Here is a 13,863-nt window from a genome sequence, read left to right on the forward strand (position 1 = left end):
TGAGCATGTGTGTGAGAGAGAGTGTGTGTTTTGTGTTGTGTTGAGTGTGTGTGTGTGTGTGTGAGAGAGAGAGAGAGAGAGAGAGAGAGAGAGAGAGAGAGAGAGAGAGAGAATGCTCTAGGGTGTGTGCGTGAGTATGGAGGCTAATGGTTGATGCCCGGTGTCTTCCTCTGTCACTGTCCACATTATTTCTTAAGATGGCCTCGCTGGCCAGCAAGTCCCAATGCCCAGTCACCACCTCCCTAGTGTTAGGATTACAGTCATATATCTGAAGGGAAATGGATGAGCAGTGGATCTGGGCGAGAGACGAGGTGGAGGGGGGAGTGACTGGGAGGAGTGGAGGGTAGGGAGGCTGGGGTCGGGATATATTGCATGAGAGAAGAATAAAAAGAAAGGCAAGCACTTTACTAACTGGCCATCTGCTGCCATTTCTGAGGAGCACTCACTTCTGCCTGCCCTCAGATGCCCCAGGTCCTACCCAGCAGGAAGCTGCCTTCAGGCAAAGTGTCCCCTAGCCAGAGGTGAAGCCCAGAGCCTGGTCGCCCAGAAGGCCAGAGCCTAGTTTTGCAGTTATGGGTGAGTCCTCTGACATCTCTGAGGCTCTGTGTGGGGGAATGAAAGCCCTCTACCAACCTCTTCCCTCACAATGGCCATCTCTAAATCCCCTTCCTGTGGGTGAGGACACTCCCTTCTATGTTCGATATAATCAGATTTATTGAGCAGGGACAGAGCACTAATCCCATTGGGACGCCGACGTTGAAGAGCCAGATGTCCACGGGGAAGTGTGGTGGCCAGCTTTGGCAATAGGTGGTAATTAGAAATTGGGAGGAGCAGGCAGGATATTTGCTGCACAATTACATGGCAAGAAAGCACACAGCAAATTGTAGGGCTGGAGATTCAGCTGCAATGAGAATGGGATGGCGTGGCGGCTGGTGCATAGGGACGGGCAAGGGGCTGTGACCCGTACGCCTCACACTAAAAGTACACTCTGAGATGCATTGTGTGTCCTGCTTACAACCCCTGAACCCCAGCAGCCAGCCTTGTCCCAGCCTTGCAGAGCCTCCCTCCCAAGGCCAGCATGAAGCTTTGCATGATCACTGGAAATATGAAGCTAATGTCCACGAGTCCCAGGCTTTCCTGGCATGGAACAGAGAACTTTCTTGGATGACTCAACCTTTGTCAAGGGCTCTAAATGAACTGTGTTGAGCACTTGGCCCAATGTCTAATCCTTCAGTGTCAAATTAGCACCCTGCATCTTAGGAAAATGCAAACAAAAGGCGTATCAGCAAAGCTGATTGAATTGGCTTGGGTTTTTGAAATAGGAACACAGCAGATGCATCTTAGCAAGTGGAAGCTGCTTTTCAGGACATGGTTATCCGTGGGAGGAAATGCTACTGTCCTAGCTGACACGGACAGTCATGGACTCATTTCAGCCACGTGCTGCTCTCTTGGCTGCTGGTACAAAGTGAGACTTAGGTACAAGCTGAGGCCCTTTCCTGCTCCTCTATGTCGGGTACAGAGGTGGGGGTTATGGGCCCAGCAGTACCCAGCCCACCGACTCTGGACTGCACTGCCACTGAACTTGTCGGGGACCTTGAAGTCGTTTGTTGTTCCTCAGTGGCTGTCCCACAGATTTGAACGTTCTAATGGGCTTTTTGGATGACATGTATGTGAAGGCGTGGCAGACAGATGTCAGTCTGCCCTGCCCTGAAGAGTTCTTCCCCTATGCAGACGGCTTGGGGCCAGTTTTGAGAGGAGCTGGGAACACTGAAGTGTCTTGTCGCGTGTTTCTGCCCTCCACCCCGTCAACGAGCCCCACACCACCAGCTGTGCTGAGGGGTCTGGACCCCGGTGGCCTGCACCCATGCTGCAGCGCTGAGCCCTCCCCAGACACTCGGGCCTGGCACAGGTGGGGACAAGGGCAGTGCTGTTGAGAAGGCCATTTCCCTAATCCAATTGAGGCCTCCAGGCTGAGTTAGTGGTCTCCTGACAGCCAAACTGGTGCCAGGCCTCCAGCACAGCCGGGCACTGACAGGATGTGGATGTTCAAGGCCTTCTGTTGCCAAGTCCACAATTAGGCAGCAGCCTCTACGCCTCTGGACAGCCCATCGAAAGTGGCCAGTACGCAGAGAGGTGGGAGGGTGGTACGTGCCATCTGCTGGGAGCAGAAGGGCAGTGGGGTCCTGCCCACACACTGTCAGAAGTCTTCTTCGGCATAGGTAGGTGCTGTCCGCGGTCCTGACCTCCCATGTAGGATTTAAGAACTACCCCACAAATCTCCCAACTGGACTCTGGGGTCCAGCCTCTTCCAATAATTCCAAACCAGAAAAGGACAGGGGCCCAACAGTGGGGTGGGGGCAAAGTAAGTAAGTGGATAGAAGCTTTCCAAGAGGTGTCCAAGGACTCCCAGCCTTTGTACTGGATGCTCCCTAACCTGGTAGCTGCCCAAAGAGGTACTACCTGGAAAGTCGAGGGATGTACTCAGCACACTCACTCATGAAGATGAAGAACTCCATCCTGTACTTCATCTGGCTGGGGTCCAGTCTGCCTCTTTGTCTCCCTTCTGAGCTGCAAATCCTGAAGCTTCAGTTTCCAGTCCTGGTATACCTAGAGCTTGTCTGGGTCAAAGCCACCACTCCCAGATACCTGCAAGGGTAACATGGGTTCAAGCGGAGACTGAGACAACATGGCATCCTGGGCCTGCCACTCTTGGGACACTCATTCTAGAAGAAGCTGCTCCGGCAATTTCCTTGTACCTTAAGCCCTCTCCTCCCTGTTAGCCACTTGACTAGAACCCAGCCCTCAAGCATCCTGTGGGGACTCTGAGATGATGTCTTCTTTGTCTTCTTCCACAATCCTGCCCTGAGAGCAAATGCTGTGCAGTCACTCTTGCTCCTGTAGAATTCTGGGCGGGGTCACTTTAAGAGACCCCCCCTCTTGTTTTCTGGGCCCCAGCTGCCCACCTGTGAAATGAGAATAGACCCACCAGATGCAGGCTTCTTTTGTCCCTAATATTTCCCAGACCTGGGAATAAATGATGGCTTTGGTGTGGCATGGGGGCCCTTGTTCACACCAGGGCATCTTCTGTAAGGTACGAGACATGTCCAGTCTGTGCAGTGAGCCAGTTATTCCAGCTCCAATTCAAAAAGGACACCTGAAGCTTGTACTGCCAGCCTCCGAACAGATTGGTCAGGTTTTCTGTAGTGCCAAGCTGTGCCTTAGAGGAACTCGGGGAGCCATGATGTTTCCCTTTGCTTCCTTTGCTCTTTTCATAAACTGTTATCTTGGGGCACCTGGTGCCAACCAGTGCCCCAGGGAGCAGATGCATGGGGACTGGCCGGCTGCCTTGGTGGCAGGCATTTGAATCATTCCGTTTTTGTTATTTCAAACAAGGCTGCATTGACAACCTTGATATCGGGTCCTTCTGATGTGCATTACACCATCATCCCTAGTCTCAGCAGAGCTGGAGAAGGGAAGCCAGGAAATGTAAGAGCACAGGAACCTACTAGTGCTGGCCTTTGAAGACTGTCTTATATCTGCAGTCTGTCCCAGGCTAGACCATTGCTGAACTTGTCCTGGCTGGGGCTCAGCCACCCATACAGATGAGACAGTCTCCTGCAGACCAACCTGGGCTGGTCCTGAAGGTCACCACACCGGGAAGGACTGCACAGGAAACTTCTCATACCTTACCCTTCTGTCTTTTGAAGCTCGTAGACCTTGCAACCCCTTCAGCGCCTTCCCATCCGTTGTGGGCTGCTTGCTGGAGTGAGTGAGTCCCACTTTTTATCTAAACACAATGGGCTTAACTAGGGGGTGGGGAAGCCTCAGGATTGTTCTGCAGGGGAAATGTAGATGAGGGTAAGAACTCCAGCTCAGGGGCCAAGGCCACCATTTGGTGGCCTGAGTCAGGGGTACACTCTACCAGCTGCTTGCATCCTCGCCTGTTGACAGACAGACTATAAATCTACTCCCCATACCATCTTTGTACAGCTTGGACTCACCATCCCTGGCCACTGCTTCTTTTTTCTTCTCTACCCTCTATTCTGCCTTCCTCCTTCTGCACAAAAATATAGATTTAGGGAGACCAGTGGCTGGGCTACCCCTATTCCTCATAGAAACCACCCCAGCTTCCTGACAAGAAACCTCAGCTTGCTTCCTTTGCCCACCCTGATGGTAATTCTGGGTACTACTGAAGGCACCCAATGGTTGGGGGCACTTTGGGTCACTCTTTCAATAAGAAACCTTAAACCTGGAATCTGACTGGGACTTGCCCCAGGTCAAAGCTGCCCAAGGACATAGGACTCCTCCTGTCTGTCTAAGGTTCAAGTCTGCACCGCAACCTCCAGCCCCCAACTCCCATGTGTTCCGCCACCTTCTGGAGCCCCTCCCTGCATTTCCAATCCAGAATGGAGTGGGACAGTAACAGCCAGGGTGCAAGGGCACCAGAGGCTGGCATGCCCTTGGGGTCCACTAGCCTCCCCTAGCTGGCCTTAGGACACTAAAGGCAGGTCCTGCCACCCATGAGAGTTGGTACACATGTCTAAAACAGAAGGAGAAAAACAAAGAGAGAGATACCAGGGGAGACACACACAGAGACAGGGAGGCAGAGACGCTGTGTGTGCTGCGCCTCCCAAAGACCTGCAACACTGAGTCTTCCCAGCATTTACACATCCCGGCTGTGATGAGACAGCCCTTCCCACAGCAGGTCGCTAGCACTGCTGCCCCTCCTGCTTTCCTGCTATTGGCTGTGTCCCTCCACACTGCTTAGAGTCACAGATCAGGGTAGTCTTGGGTCAGCCCCTGTCAGCCCCCTAGGACACCCAGAGCTGGTTCGGACAGGCACATTGGAAGATGCTGTGGGTGCATCTGGTTAGGTGGGATGGCACTGAAGCATCCTACTGTGAACTCACCATGATCCTCAAGCTGGCAGAGGCCATAAATGTTCCTCAAGTCTGTTCTGTGTGGACAGGACTGGGATGCTCCTGCAAGTTGGAAGCAGACAGTTTGGAGGCTGGGCCCCACCTGGCAAGGGTCGGAAAAGGGCTCAGCCTGGGAACCTTAGGGCTAGGAGCATGAGGGCCAGGGAGAGCCCAGAGCCTGTCCCTGTCTTGCTGCTCTGCTCTGGCTCTGTCCGGTCCCAGAGGTAGCTGTCTGCTGCCTGTGTTCAGCGAGGTGTGGTATTTTAAATGTTTTGACATTTTAAATCTGTGTTGGATACATTCTGTGTGTTTAATTCCACCACGACTCACCAGGAATTGAATTAGTGTGTCTCCTGGGATGGGGCACAGCTGGGCCCAGAGCAATCAGAGAACTTCTTGCCTACCCTCCATGGGCTTCCAATGGACTGAGCTAAGAACATGGCAGGAGCAGCTCTGGCCCCTGAGCCTGGGGAGCAGGGGATGGAACAGATCCTCTATTCTCAATGTCAGAGGGGACACAGCTTGGAGAAGGCACACAGGCCCCAAGAGGGAGATGGTGTTGACCAAGAACATGCAGAAATGCTGTCCCTTGAATGGTTTGTGCCCTGACTGTTGAGCAGAGCTTTGTCAAAACGGCAACTTGGATGGCTTCTTTCCCAGCCCCTCCCAGTGATAGTCTGTGGCTACCTGGGAGTGGAGGCAAGGCCTTCACAGATGCTGCACCCAAGCCCAAAAGAGGCCCAGGGAGTCCAGTCAACTCCAGCACTTTGGGTGGCCACTCCCCTCTTTCCCAGGATCTGGTCATGACTGTCCTCATCACAAGTCACAAGTTTTGTGCTGGCCATGTTCTCTATGTGTTTCAATTAGGACATGCCCACATTTGTGTGGCTCCAAGGGTCAGCTGGACATTGCTGAAGAAGCCAGCTGAACTCATACAGGTCAGAAAACAAATCCATGTCCAGCCTCTTCTGAGTTATTGGCCACAAGAACCTCAGAGATTCGGTTTCCCCAAATGTAGAGTTATGCAGAAAGCCTGGACTGATGAGTAGGGCTACGCTTCTTCAGAACTCTGAGAGGCACCAGGTGGGGGGGAGAATGTATGGAGGCATCAGTGCAAACAGTTTGCATGCAGAGTGAGAGCCAAGGACCCAGCCTCACTGAAAAGACCATGCTAAGTTCTAGAGTCCTGGACATGTTATTCCCAGACTCAGGACTCAGAGCCCAGAACCTTGTCAGAACACCTAGGGTTTTACCCGGATCCAGGAGCAGAGGCTATGTTGATCATTTCCAAGCAGACTGGAGTGGGAGCTGAGTTTGAGGAGGAGTTCCAGGGGAGGGCCTGGCCCGGTGGGCAGGCTAGATGGGCATGGCCTTCCTAACTTAGGAAGTACCTCCCAACTCCAGCTCTGAGCACACTAGCATGATAGTCCCCAGGTCTGTGGATAAACAAGGTCTATGCCTGAGACTAATGGCCACCTCTTGCTCTCTGCAGGTTAACACCTTCATGTCCTTTGTGTTCCCCATGCTGGTCATCTCCATCCTAAACACTGTGATTGCCAACAAACTGACAGTCATGGTGCAGCAGGCCAACGAGCAGGGCCGGGTCTGCACTGTGGGGACCCAGAACAGTTTACAGCACAGCACATTCAGCATGTCCATCGAGCCTGGTCGTGTCCAGGCCCTGCGCCATGGAGTCCTCGTCCTACGTACGTAACCTCAGACCCCGGGGAGCAGACAGTGCTGTGGGGCTCAGCCCAGCACCACGGGTAAAGGCACGGGACAGAGTGTGGGTCCACGCTCAGCAGCAGCATTCTGCCTCTTCACTCCCTCATACCTTCACTCAGTCAACCAGAGGCTGGGTGCCAACTTTGAGCTCAAAGTCCTGTTCACAGACATGGGTTGGCTTTCTTGCTGAAAATCAAGGCTCTTTCAAGTAAGCAAGTGCACCCCAGGCACACTCACAAGTGATGTCACATGACCAGACCTGGCAGCTGGGGACCTCATTGGAGGCAACATCTAGCTATTGAGGACTAGAAGGTCCTGGTAACAGAGTTGTAAGCAGAAGGCATGCCAAGCAAAGGCCGAGTGGTCAGACAGTACTTGGCAACAATGCTGAGCAGAGGGGGTAGGCCTGAGTCCTGCAGCTGATGCAACCTTAGGAAACAGCCATTAGGTGTGTTGGATGGGAAAGACTCAGGACAAAAGTCTTTTTATTCTCCAGACCCATGTCTTGCATTTTTTGCTATGACTGTGGCTCCTTCCTTGTCCTGCCCCTTTCCCAGCAGCTCCAGGTGCAGTCTCAGGGCAAAGCACAGGGCAGCAAGGAGTCCCCCAGGCCAGCACCTTGGAGCCCAGAGTGGCTGGCACCAGCTCTGAGTGGGTCTAGGTGGCATTCCTCACAGATGTTCTCCTCTATCCCCAAAGACAGCATCTGTGAGAAGGACCCATTCTCAAACACCCCTCACAAGGACATTGGCAGACCTCAGCAGGGACCTCATGTCCCCACTAACCTAATGTCTCTCAGGGTAACTGGAAGAATGAGTGGGGCCTGGGCCTGGTTCCAAGGAGGAGCCTGAGGCTGAAGGTAGGGAGGAGCACCCAAGACCTCAAGCAGAGCTGTCTGGGGACGTCAGTGCTCAGGACTGCCTGCTAGGACACACCTGGGCCAGGGCACCATCAACTGCATTTTTCATCCTGCCCCAAAAGTCCAGGCCCACCCTAGAGAGGTGCTGTCCCATCTTTCTGAGTTGCCCTTTGCCTTATAGTCCTTTGCAGGCCCTGCCTGAGCCCCCATCATCCCTACCTGGCTATGTCTGTAACAAACATACAGAGAATTAGAGCTGGCCCTTCCTGCCCCCAGCCAGGAACATCTCTCAGGTCAGGGTGCATCCTCTCAGGTGCAGGTACACCCTCAGCATCCAGAAAGGATGGCCGGGTTGGCATTCTTTATTCTGGGCTTGGTCACTGTCAGCTCAAGCAGTGCAACTCGCCCTCACCCATGTCAGCCCAGGCAGGGGATACTGTGGTAGTAGTTTTCGGACTTGGAGACAGCCACTGGGTGCCCTTCAGGGCCCTAAGATGCCACAGCTCTGCTTCTAGCAAATTAGGCAGCTTCTCTCAGCACGATGCAAACTGAAGACCTCAAGGATCCATATTGGATAGATAAAGGAACAGACCGGCAAGCTAAAAGGCTAGAGCCAGTACCTTGGGGTGGTCCCTGTAGTGACTGCCCTAGTAAGGCCCCAGATTTGACCTTCCTAGTGACTGCTCACTTTCAAGGTTGCCCCAGCTAGGAGAAGCTCTGCCTAGTGTGACAGAAAAAAATGGATCTCTACCAAGTCCCTACAGTGAGTGACTAGCTGGCAAGGCTATACCCAATATCTCAGACCCACTCTGTCTGAGGGTCCACTTACTCTATCATGCTACACTGTTCTGAGATCTTACGTTGCTGTATGACTATCCAGCTATTCCAACCTTCTGATCACACCCACTGGGAGCCAATTCACCCAGGACAGACGCCAGAATTGAAGAGGAGACAACTACTAAGCCCCTGCTAGGACCCCAAGGTACCCCAACTACTTCCAGTAACTTTGGGGGTCTGTACCCTCAATGGAACAAAACTGAAAACCTTGAAAGCTCACATTGTATAGATAAGAATACAGAGGCCAACAAACCAAAGCTCCCCACAAATGTCAGGCCAAGGGCAGAGCCATCCTGATTCTCAGACCACTGTGCTGACCCTCAGGGTCCCACATCCTCTGTTTTCAGGGAGCTCTCCCAAGTGCATTTTTGGGGATTTTTAATTTTATACCAAAAGTGCATAGCATAAAATATCTTACCATAATCATTGTTAGATGCTCAGTGTGGGACATTAAGCAACTCACACTGCTAAGTAGTAATTGCACCTTACCACCTATGTGCAGGACCCCTCATCTGTCCCCCTGCCCGTCCTGGGGGTCTGACTCCTGGGAGGTATAAACAGAATCATATAAGAGTTGGTGGCTAGTATGTCTTGATATACAAAACATCTTCCAAGTTTGTCTGTGTTGGAGCATATGTTAGATGAGAATCTCCTGCCTATTTAATACTGAATAATATTCCATGGTACAGTGCTCACTTCATGTTTCAGAAGTACACATTCCTGTGTGTGCATGAACCACATGACCACAGACAGGACATGGTAGCAGCTCCACCTGTCTGTCCACAGGCTCCCAGGTCTCTTCCACTTCTGTGATCAGTTAGGAATGATACTATTGTGAACATGGGGTACAAGCATTCCTTTCAATTCTTTCAAGTTGATTCCCAGAAATAGGGGTGCTGGATCATGTGTTGAATGTTATTCTGTTTTTGCAATTGCTGTTTATCACAGTGGCTACAACATCTAACGTTCTTGCATCTCTTTGGTTGTTTTGTGTGTTTGCTTTGTGTGGGCGTGTGTATGTACACGTGTGTGTGGAAGCCAGAGGCTGACATCAGATGTCTTCCTCTTTTGTTCTCTACCTTCTCTTTTGAAATGGTATCTCTCATGAACCTGGAAATCACTGGTTCAGCTCTGCCGGCTTGCCCAGGAGTGCTAGGTATGCACATGTCTCCGCACTGGTCAGCAGTCTCCTGGCGCTGGGTTACAGACACCGCTACACCAGGTGTCTTTACTACCAAAAAAAGAAAGAAAAGAAAAAGAAAGGAAGGAAGGAAGGGAGGGAGGGAGGAAGGAAGGGAGGAAGGAAGAAAAGGGGAAAGGCCCATGCCCTCAGAATGCCGTCTTGTCTCTTGTGGCTCTCTCCATGTTTCTGAGACCAAGGACTCTTGCAGGTGCTGTTGTCATTGCCTTTGTGGTCTGCTGGCTGCCTTACCACGTGCGGCGTCTCATGTTCTGCTATATCTCGGATGAGCAGTGGACTACGTGAGTGCTTGGACTACAAGAGACGGGGGCAGGGCTACCATGAGCCTCACCACCCACAGGCCAGTTTGGAATGCGGTGGGGCTGTTGTGAGCCTGTGGTTCCAGGGAGGACGGCTGCATGAGGATGTCTGTAGCCCAGAGGTCAGAGCAGGCAGCAGATCCTCAAGGCCATGCCTGAGACATTTGTGTCAGACCTGCAGGTCCTTTGGGTCACAGCCACCCCAGGGTTGGACTTGAGGGCTCAAGAGACTTACACAGTGCTGCGACTTGTCACAACAAAAGGAAACGAAGCAAAGTCAGGGGAGACAGATAGATTCAACTCCCAGCTGCAAGCCACTTGTGAATGGTGTTAACTGGGCAACTCAGGGAGACTCGATGTCCAGGCTCTTAGAGGATACTGGTCAAAGAGGCCCCATCTGCTTACCCTGAGTCAGGCTCCCAGAGGGAAAGCAGGTGACCAGCACGAACCCCGTTTGTGCAAATGAGTCAGCTGATGGATGCCATCTGAGGGCCAGCCACTTGGCAGGCCTGCTCTGCGAACTCTTTCTGTACCCAGAACAGAGCTACCAGAAACAGGAGTAACAGCACCTACCTTCAGAATAATAGGCATCAGTGGACAAGACATAGTTTCTGCTCACAGGGAGATTTTAGCGAGCACAGGAACATCCCCGTGAAGGCTTCTGAAGCTCAGGGATGCCTGGGGGTGGGGATCAAGATCCTCATGAGTGGACACAACATACACAGGCATCAGGAGCTTTAGTGGTTCCTGTTTTTGTTATGTGGTTAGGGACCAGTGGGCCCTGAAGCCTTAGGACAATGAGCCTCTGAATAGGACTCTATGGACAATTCAGATGTACTGCTGGGAGAAGTGGAGCAAAGTGGAGGAGCCATGCCCAAGTGGGGCTGTGTCAAAGCCAGATCCATCACAACCCCAGGAGAAAGGCCTTAGGGATGCTTTGGAAACCCAGGCCACCATCCTGCCCATGTCTGCTCCCTGTACATGCTGAGGGCCATTGGGGTCTAAATTCCTGTCCTCCCACAGGTTCCTCTTCGACTTCTACCACTACTTCTACATGCTGACCAACGCTCTCTTCTACATCAGCTCTGCCATCAACCCCATCCTCTACAACCTGGTCTCGGCCAACTTCCGCCAGGTCTTCCTGTCCACACTGGCCTGCCTGTGTCCTGGCTGGCGACACCGGAAGAAGAGGCCAACGTTCTCTAGGAAGCCGAACAGCATGTCCAGCAACCATGCCTTCTCCACCAGCGCCACTCGGGAGACCCTGTACTAGGCCCTGAGGAGGTTGGGAGGAGGCCTCAGCCTCTGTTCAGGGCAGCACCCTCCTAGGCCTCCACGGGGCCAACTAGTGGCCAGTCTAAACCGTGCCAGTAAGGCTGGGGCACCCTCCACCTGGAAGCTTCTTTCTTTCCAGTTTCTCTTTCTTTTCTTCCTCTGCCCCCTCCTCCCCAATCCTCTGTTCTTGCTCCTATCCCTCTCCTACCTCCAATTTAAAAAATGAGAACAGAGGCTGCTTCTCTTCCTGCTCCCCAAAAGGCCTCTAACAAGAAGAAATTAGCACTCACCAAGGATAGCCTCCTTTGTTCCCAGACTAATGGATGTTTAGAAAGAAGAAATGAAAGCACCTCCTGGGCTCTCGGGCAGATGGGCTATTGTAGTCATCACAGCACCGCGGGGCCGCACCAGCTGGGCCAGGCAGTGACTGAAGCTGTACTTGGGCTCCAAGTTCATAGGCATAGGCTCCATGTCAGCTTCCTCCTGCCTCCACTCCTGCCCTGGCCCAGCAGATCCTGTGGCTCTCTCTGAGCCTCATGTCCAGACCCTTCCTTGGCAGGAGGGCACACTGCCTCTCCCAGAGTGGTCCAGAGAAATCCCCAACATTCTCCTTAAGGCTCAGGGTCCACAGCGGAAAGCTGAGAGGATCCACACCTCTGTCTCCACCCAGGACAGCTATAGCCCACTAAAGAGACCCAAGTTCTCACTGGAGTCATACAGACCTGGGACTCCTGTTTTAGGCCTGTCCTCACAAGAACAAGCTTCAAGTGGCCTTGCAGGGACACTTGCACTGGCACCTTGACCTCTTGGATCTGCAAAAGGATGGCAGATAAGTGGGGCCTGGCCTCCCCTGTCCAGGTGACTTTGCAGGGGGAGGGATACACAGTTCTGCGTCTCTATACAGCTGTAGAGATTAAAGTCTGGCAGCTGCTGGCTTCAGGGCAGGACTCCTGAGTAGGGCACTGAGCCAGGTCCTCAGCAAGATGCCAGTGTCTGAAATTGTGCAGGTAAGGAAAGGCCAACACCCCAGCATCCAGCTGGCCAGCAGCCCCAGACAGAGGCATATGTCAATTTGTTACCAGCTGCCAAGTAGCCGCCCTGGCCCAGGTTCTAGGCGCCCAGAAAAGCAGGCACCTTTCATCTCTGGGAGCTGTCTCCAAACAAGACAGAACCATCTAGCCTTCAGCCAAAAAAGTTGGCTGAGCACTTGGAGATGGTCCCAGGATGCCCTGGACCAGCAGGGTAGGACTAGCAGGAGGGCCAGAGAACCAAGCTCAGCCTTTTGCAAAAGAGTCTTGGGCCCCATTGTCTGGAAAAGAAATGAATAGATGGGCAGCTGGCCTGTGAGAACAGTACTGCTGTAGGACTATAAAACATTGGGTTGAATGTTGGGGTATCTGTGGTCACCCAGATATAGCCACTCTGCCAATAACATGACCCCTCAGGTCATCAAAGGCAGGGCTTGGGCAAATCAGGCTCATTGCCAATACTAGGAAGACGTGATCAGCCCAGAGGTGGGGCCTCTCAACCCAAGAACTATCTACATGGGAGCCCCTCCCAGCCCTGTGGAGCCACCTTGCCCAGTGAGTGGGTCACAGGCCAATGCTTTTTCAGGAGGATTTGGACTTATACCCTGGCCAGGCAGCCCAGCCCCAGGTCCCTATCCTGGATCCCCAGACCTTGGGCAAGCCGTTCTTCTGACCCTCAGTTTCCTCCTCTCAGCTGACTGGGACTGTCGTGAAGGACCCAGTCTGGAGTAAAGAGAAGTGAGATACCCTGAGGCTGGGTAGAGCCAATGCCCTATTATACAACCTCCCAGAAATGATGTGGCTGTCACTAGAAGTCCTTACTGTCCTCTTGTCTGTGTGTTTGACGTAGTTAGGGACACATCCGTGCACCACCAGATGCACCTGTGACCTGGCTTGGTATCCTCAGCTCAGGGCCAAGTCAGGATGGAAATAGTTCCAGAGGCTGACCTTGGTGTCTGGGCCACAAATCCAGAGTTTCATGAGCCCAGTAGTGATGTGGACACAAGTCACGTGCCCTCAAATATATGACAGAATATCCCCCATCCTACCACACTTTGAAGAACACTCTCCCCCAGACCTCCCCCATAAAGAATAAAGGAAGCTGTGGACACCCAATTTGGGCCTTTGTGTGTGCGTCCATTCACACACCCATCCATTCATTAAGGCAGGCAGGGCTGACGCAACATGTGGGCTTATATCTGCTTCTTATAAGCAATGGGTGGTGGTCTTATCTCCTGAAGACTGAAGGGATCCTGGCCACCTCCCTGCCTACCTTCCCGAAGAGTGAAAAGTCCCTGCCCCCAGCACACACACCTGCTGCCTGCCCACCTCCCTGCCCACCTCCCTGCCCACCTCCCTGCCCACCTCCCTTGCCCACCTCCCTTGCCCACCTGCCAGGCTTCTCACTTGTTCTCAGCAGGCAGCTCGATGGACAGTTGAATGATGGCTGCTTTTAAATGCTGGTTAAATTTTAAAAAATAAAATTTTGGAATTTTAGACAACAGAATTCCCCTCAAAGTTAAGAAATCTACATCCAGAATGAGGGAAAAAATGAACAGTTCTTCCTGGCTTTCACTCAAATGTCAAGTGGCCCAAGCTGAGCAGAGCTGCACTCAGATGTTAGGCAACCGAACATCATAACAGCATGATGATAACAATGATGATGATGTCGACCATGAACACTTTCCAGTCTTACCTCTAGAAAAGGAGACTCAACTCA

The 13,863-nt window shown here is 52.6% G+C and overlaps 1 protein-coding gene across 1 annotated transcript in view; it reads left to right on the forward strand.

Moving 5' to 3' along the window:
• Ntsr1 (neurotensin receptor 1) overlaps nucleotides 1–13,638 on the forward strand; it is a 46,577-nt gene extending 32,939 nt beyond the window's left edge. Inside the window, exons 2-4 of the mRNA XM_006976055.4 lie at nucleotides 6,412–6,625; nucleotides 9,732–9,822; nucleotides 10,864–13,638. Coding sequence (XP_006976117.2) covers nucleotides 6,412–6,625; nucleotides 9,732–9,822; nucleotides 10,864–11,113 — 555 coding nt within the window. The 3' untranslated portion in view covers nucleotides 11,114–13,638. The remainder of the gene's footprint in view (nucleotides 1–6,411; nucleotides 6,626–9,731; nucleotides 9,823–10,863) is intronic.
• The last annotated feature ends 225 nt before the right edge of the window (nucleotides 13,639–13,863 follow it).

Source organism: Peromyscus maniculatus, chromosome 4, assembly GCF_049852395.1.
Source record: "Peromyscus maniculatus bairdii isolate BWxNUB_F1_BW_parent chromosome 4, HU_Pman_BW_mat_3.1, whole genome shotgun sequence".
Classification (NCBI taxonomy): Eukaryota; Metazoa; Chordata; class Mammalia; order Rodentia; family Cricetidae; genus Peromyscus; species Peromyscus maniculatus.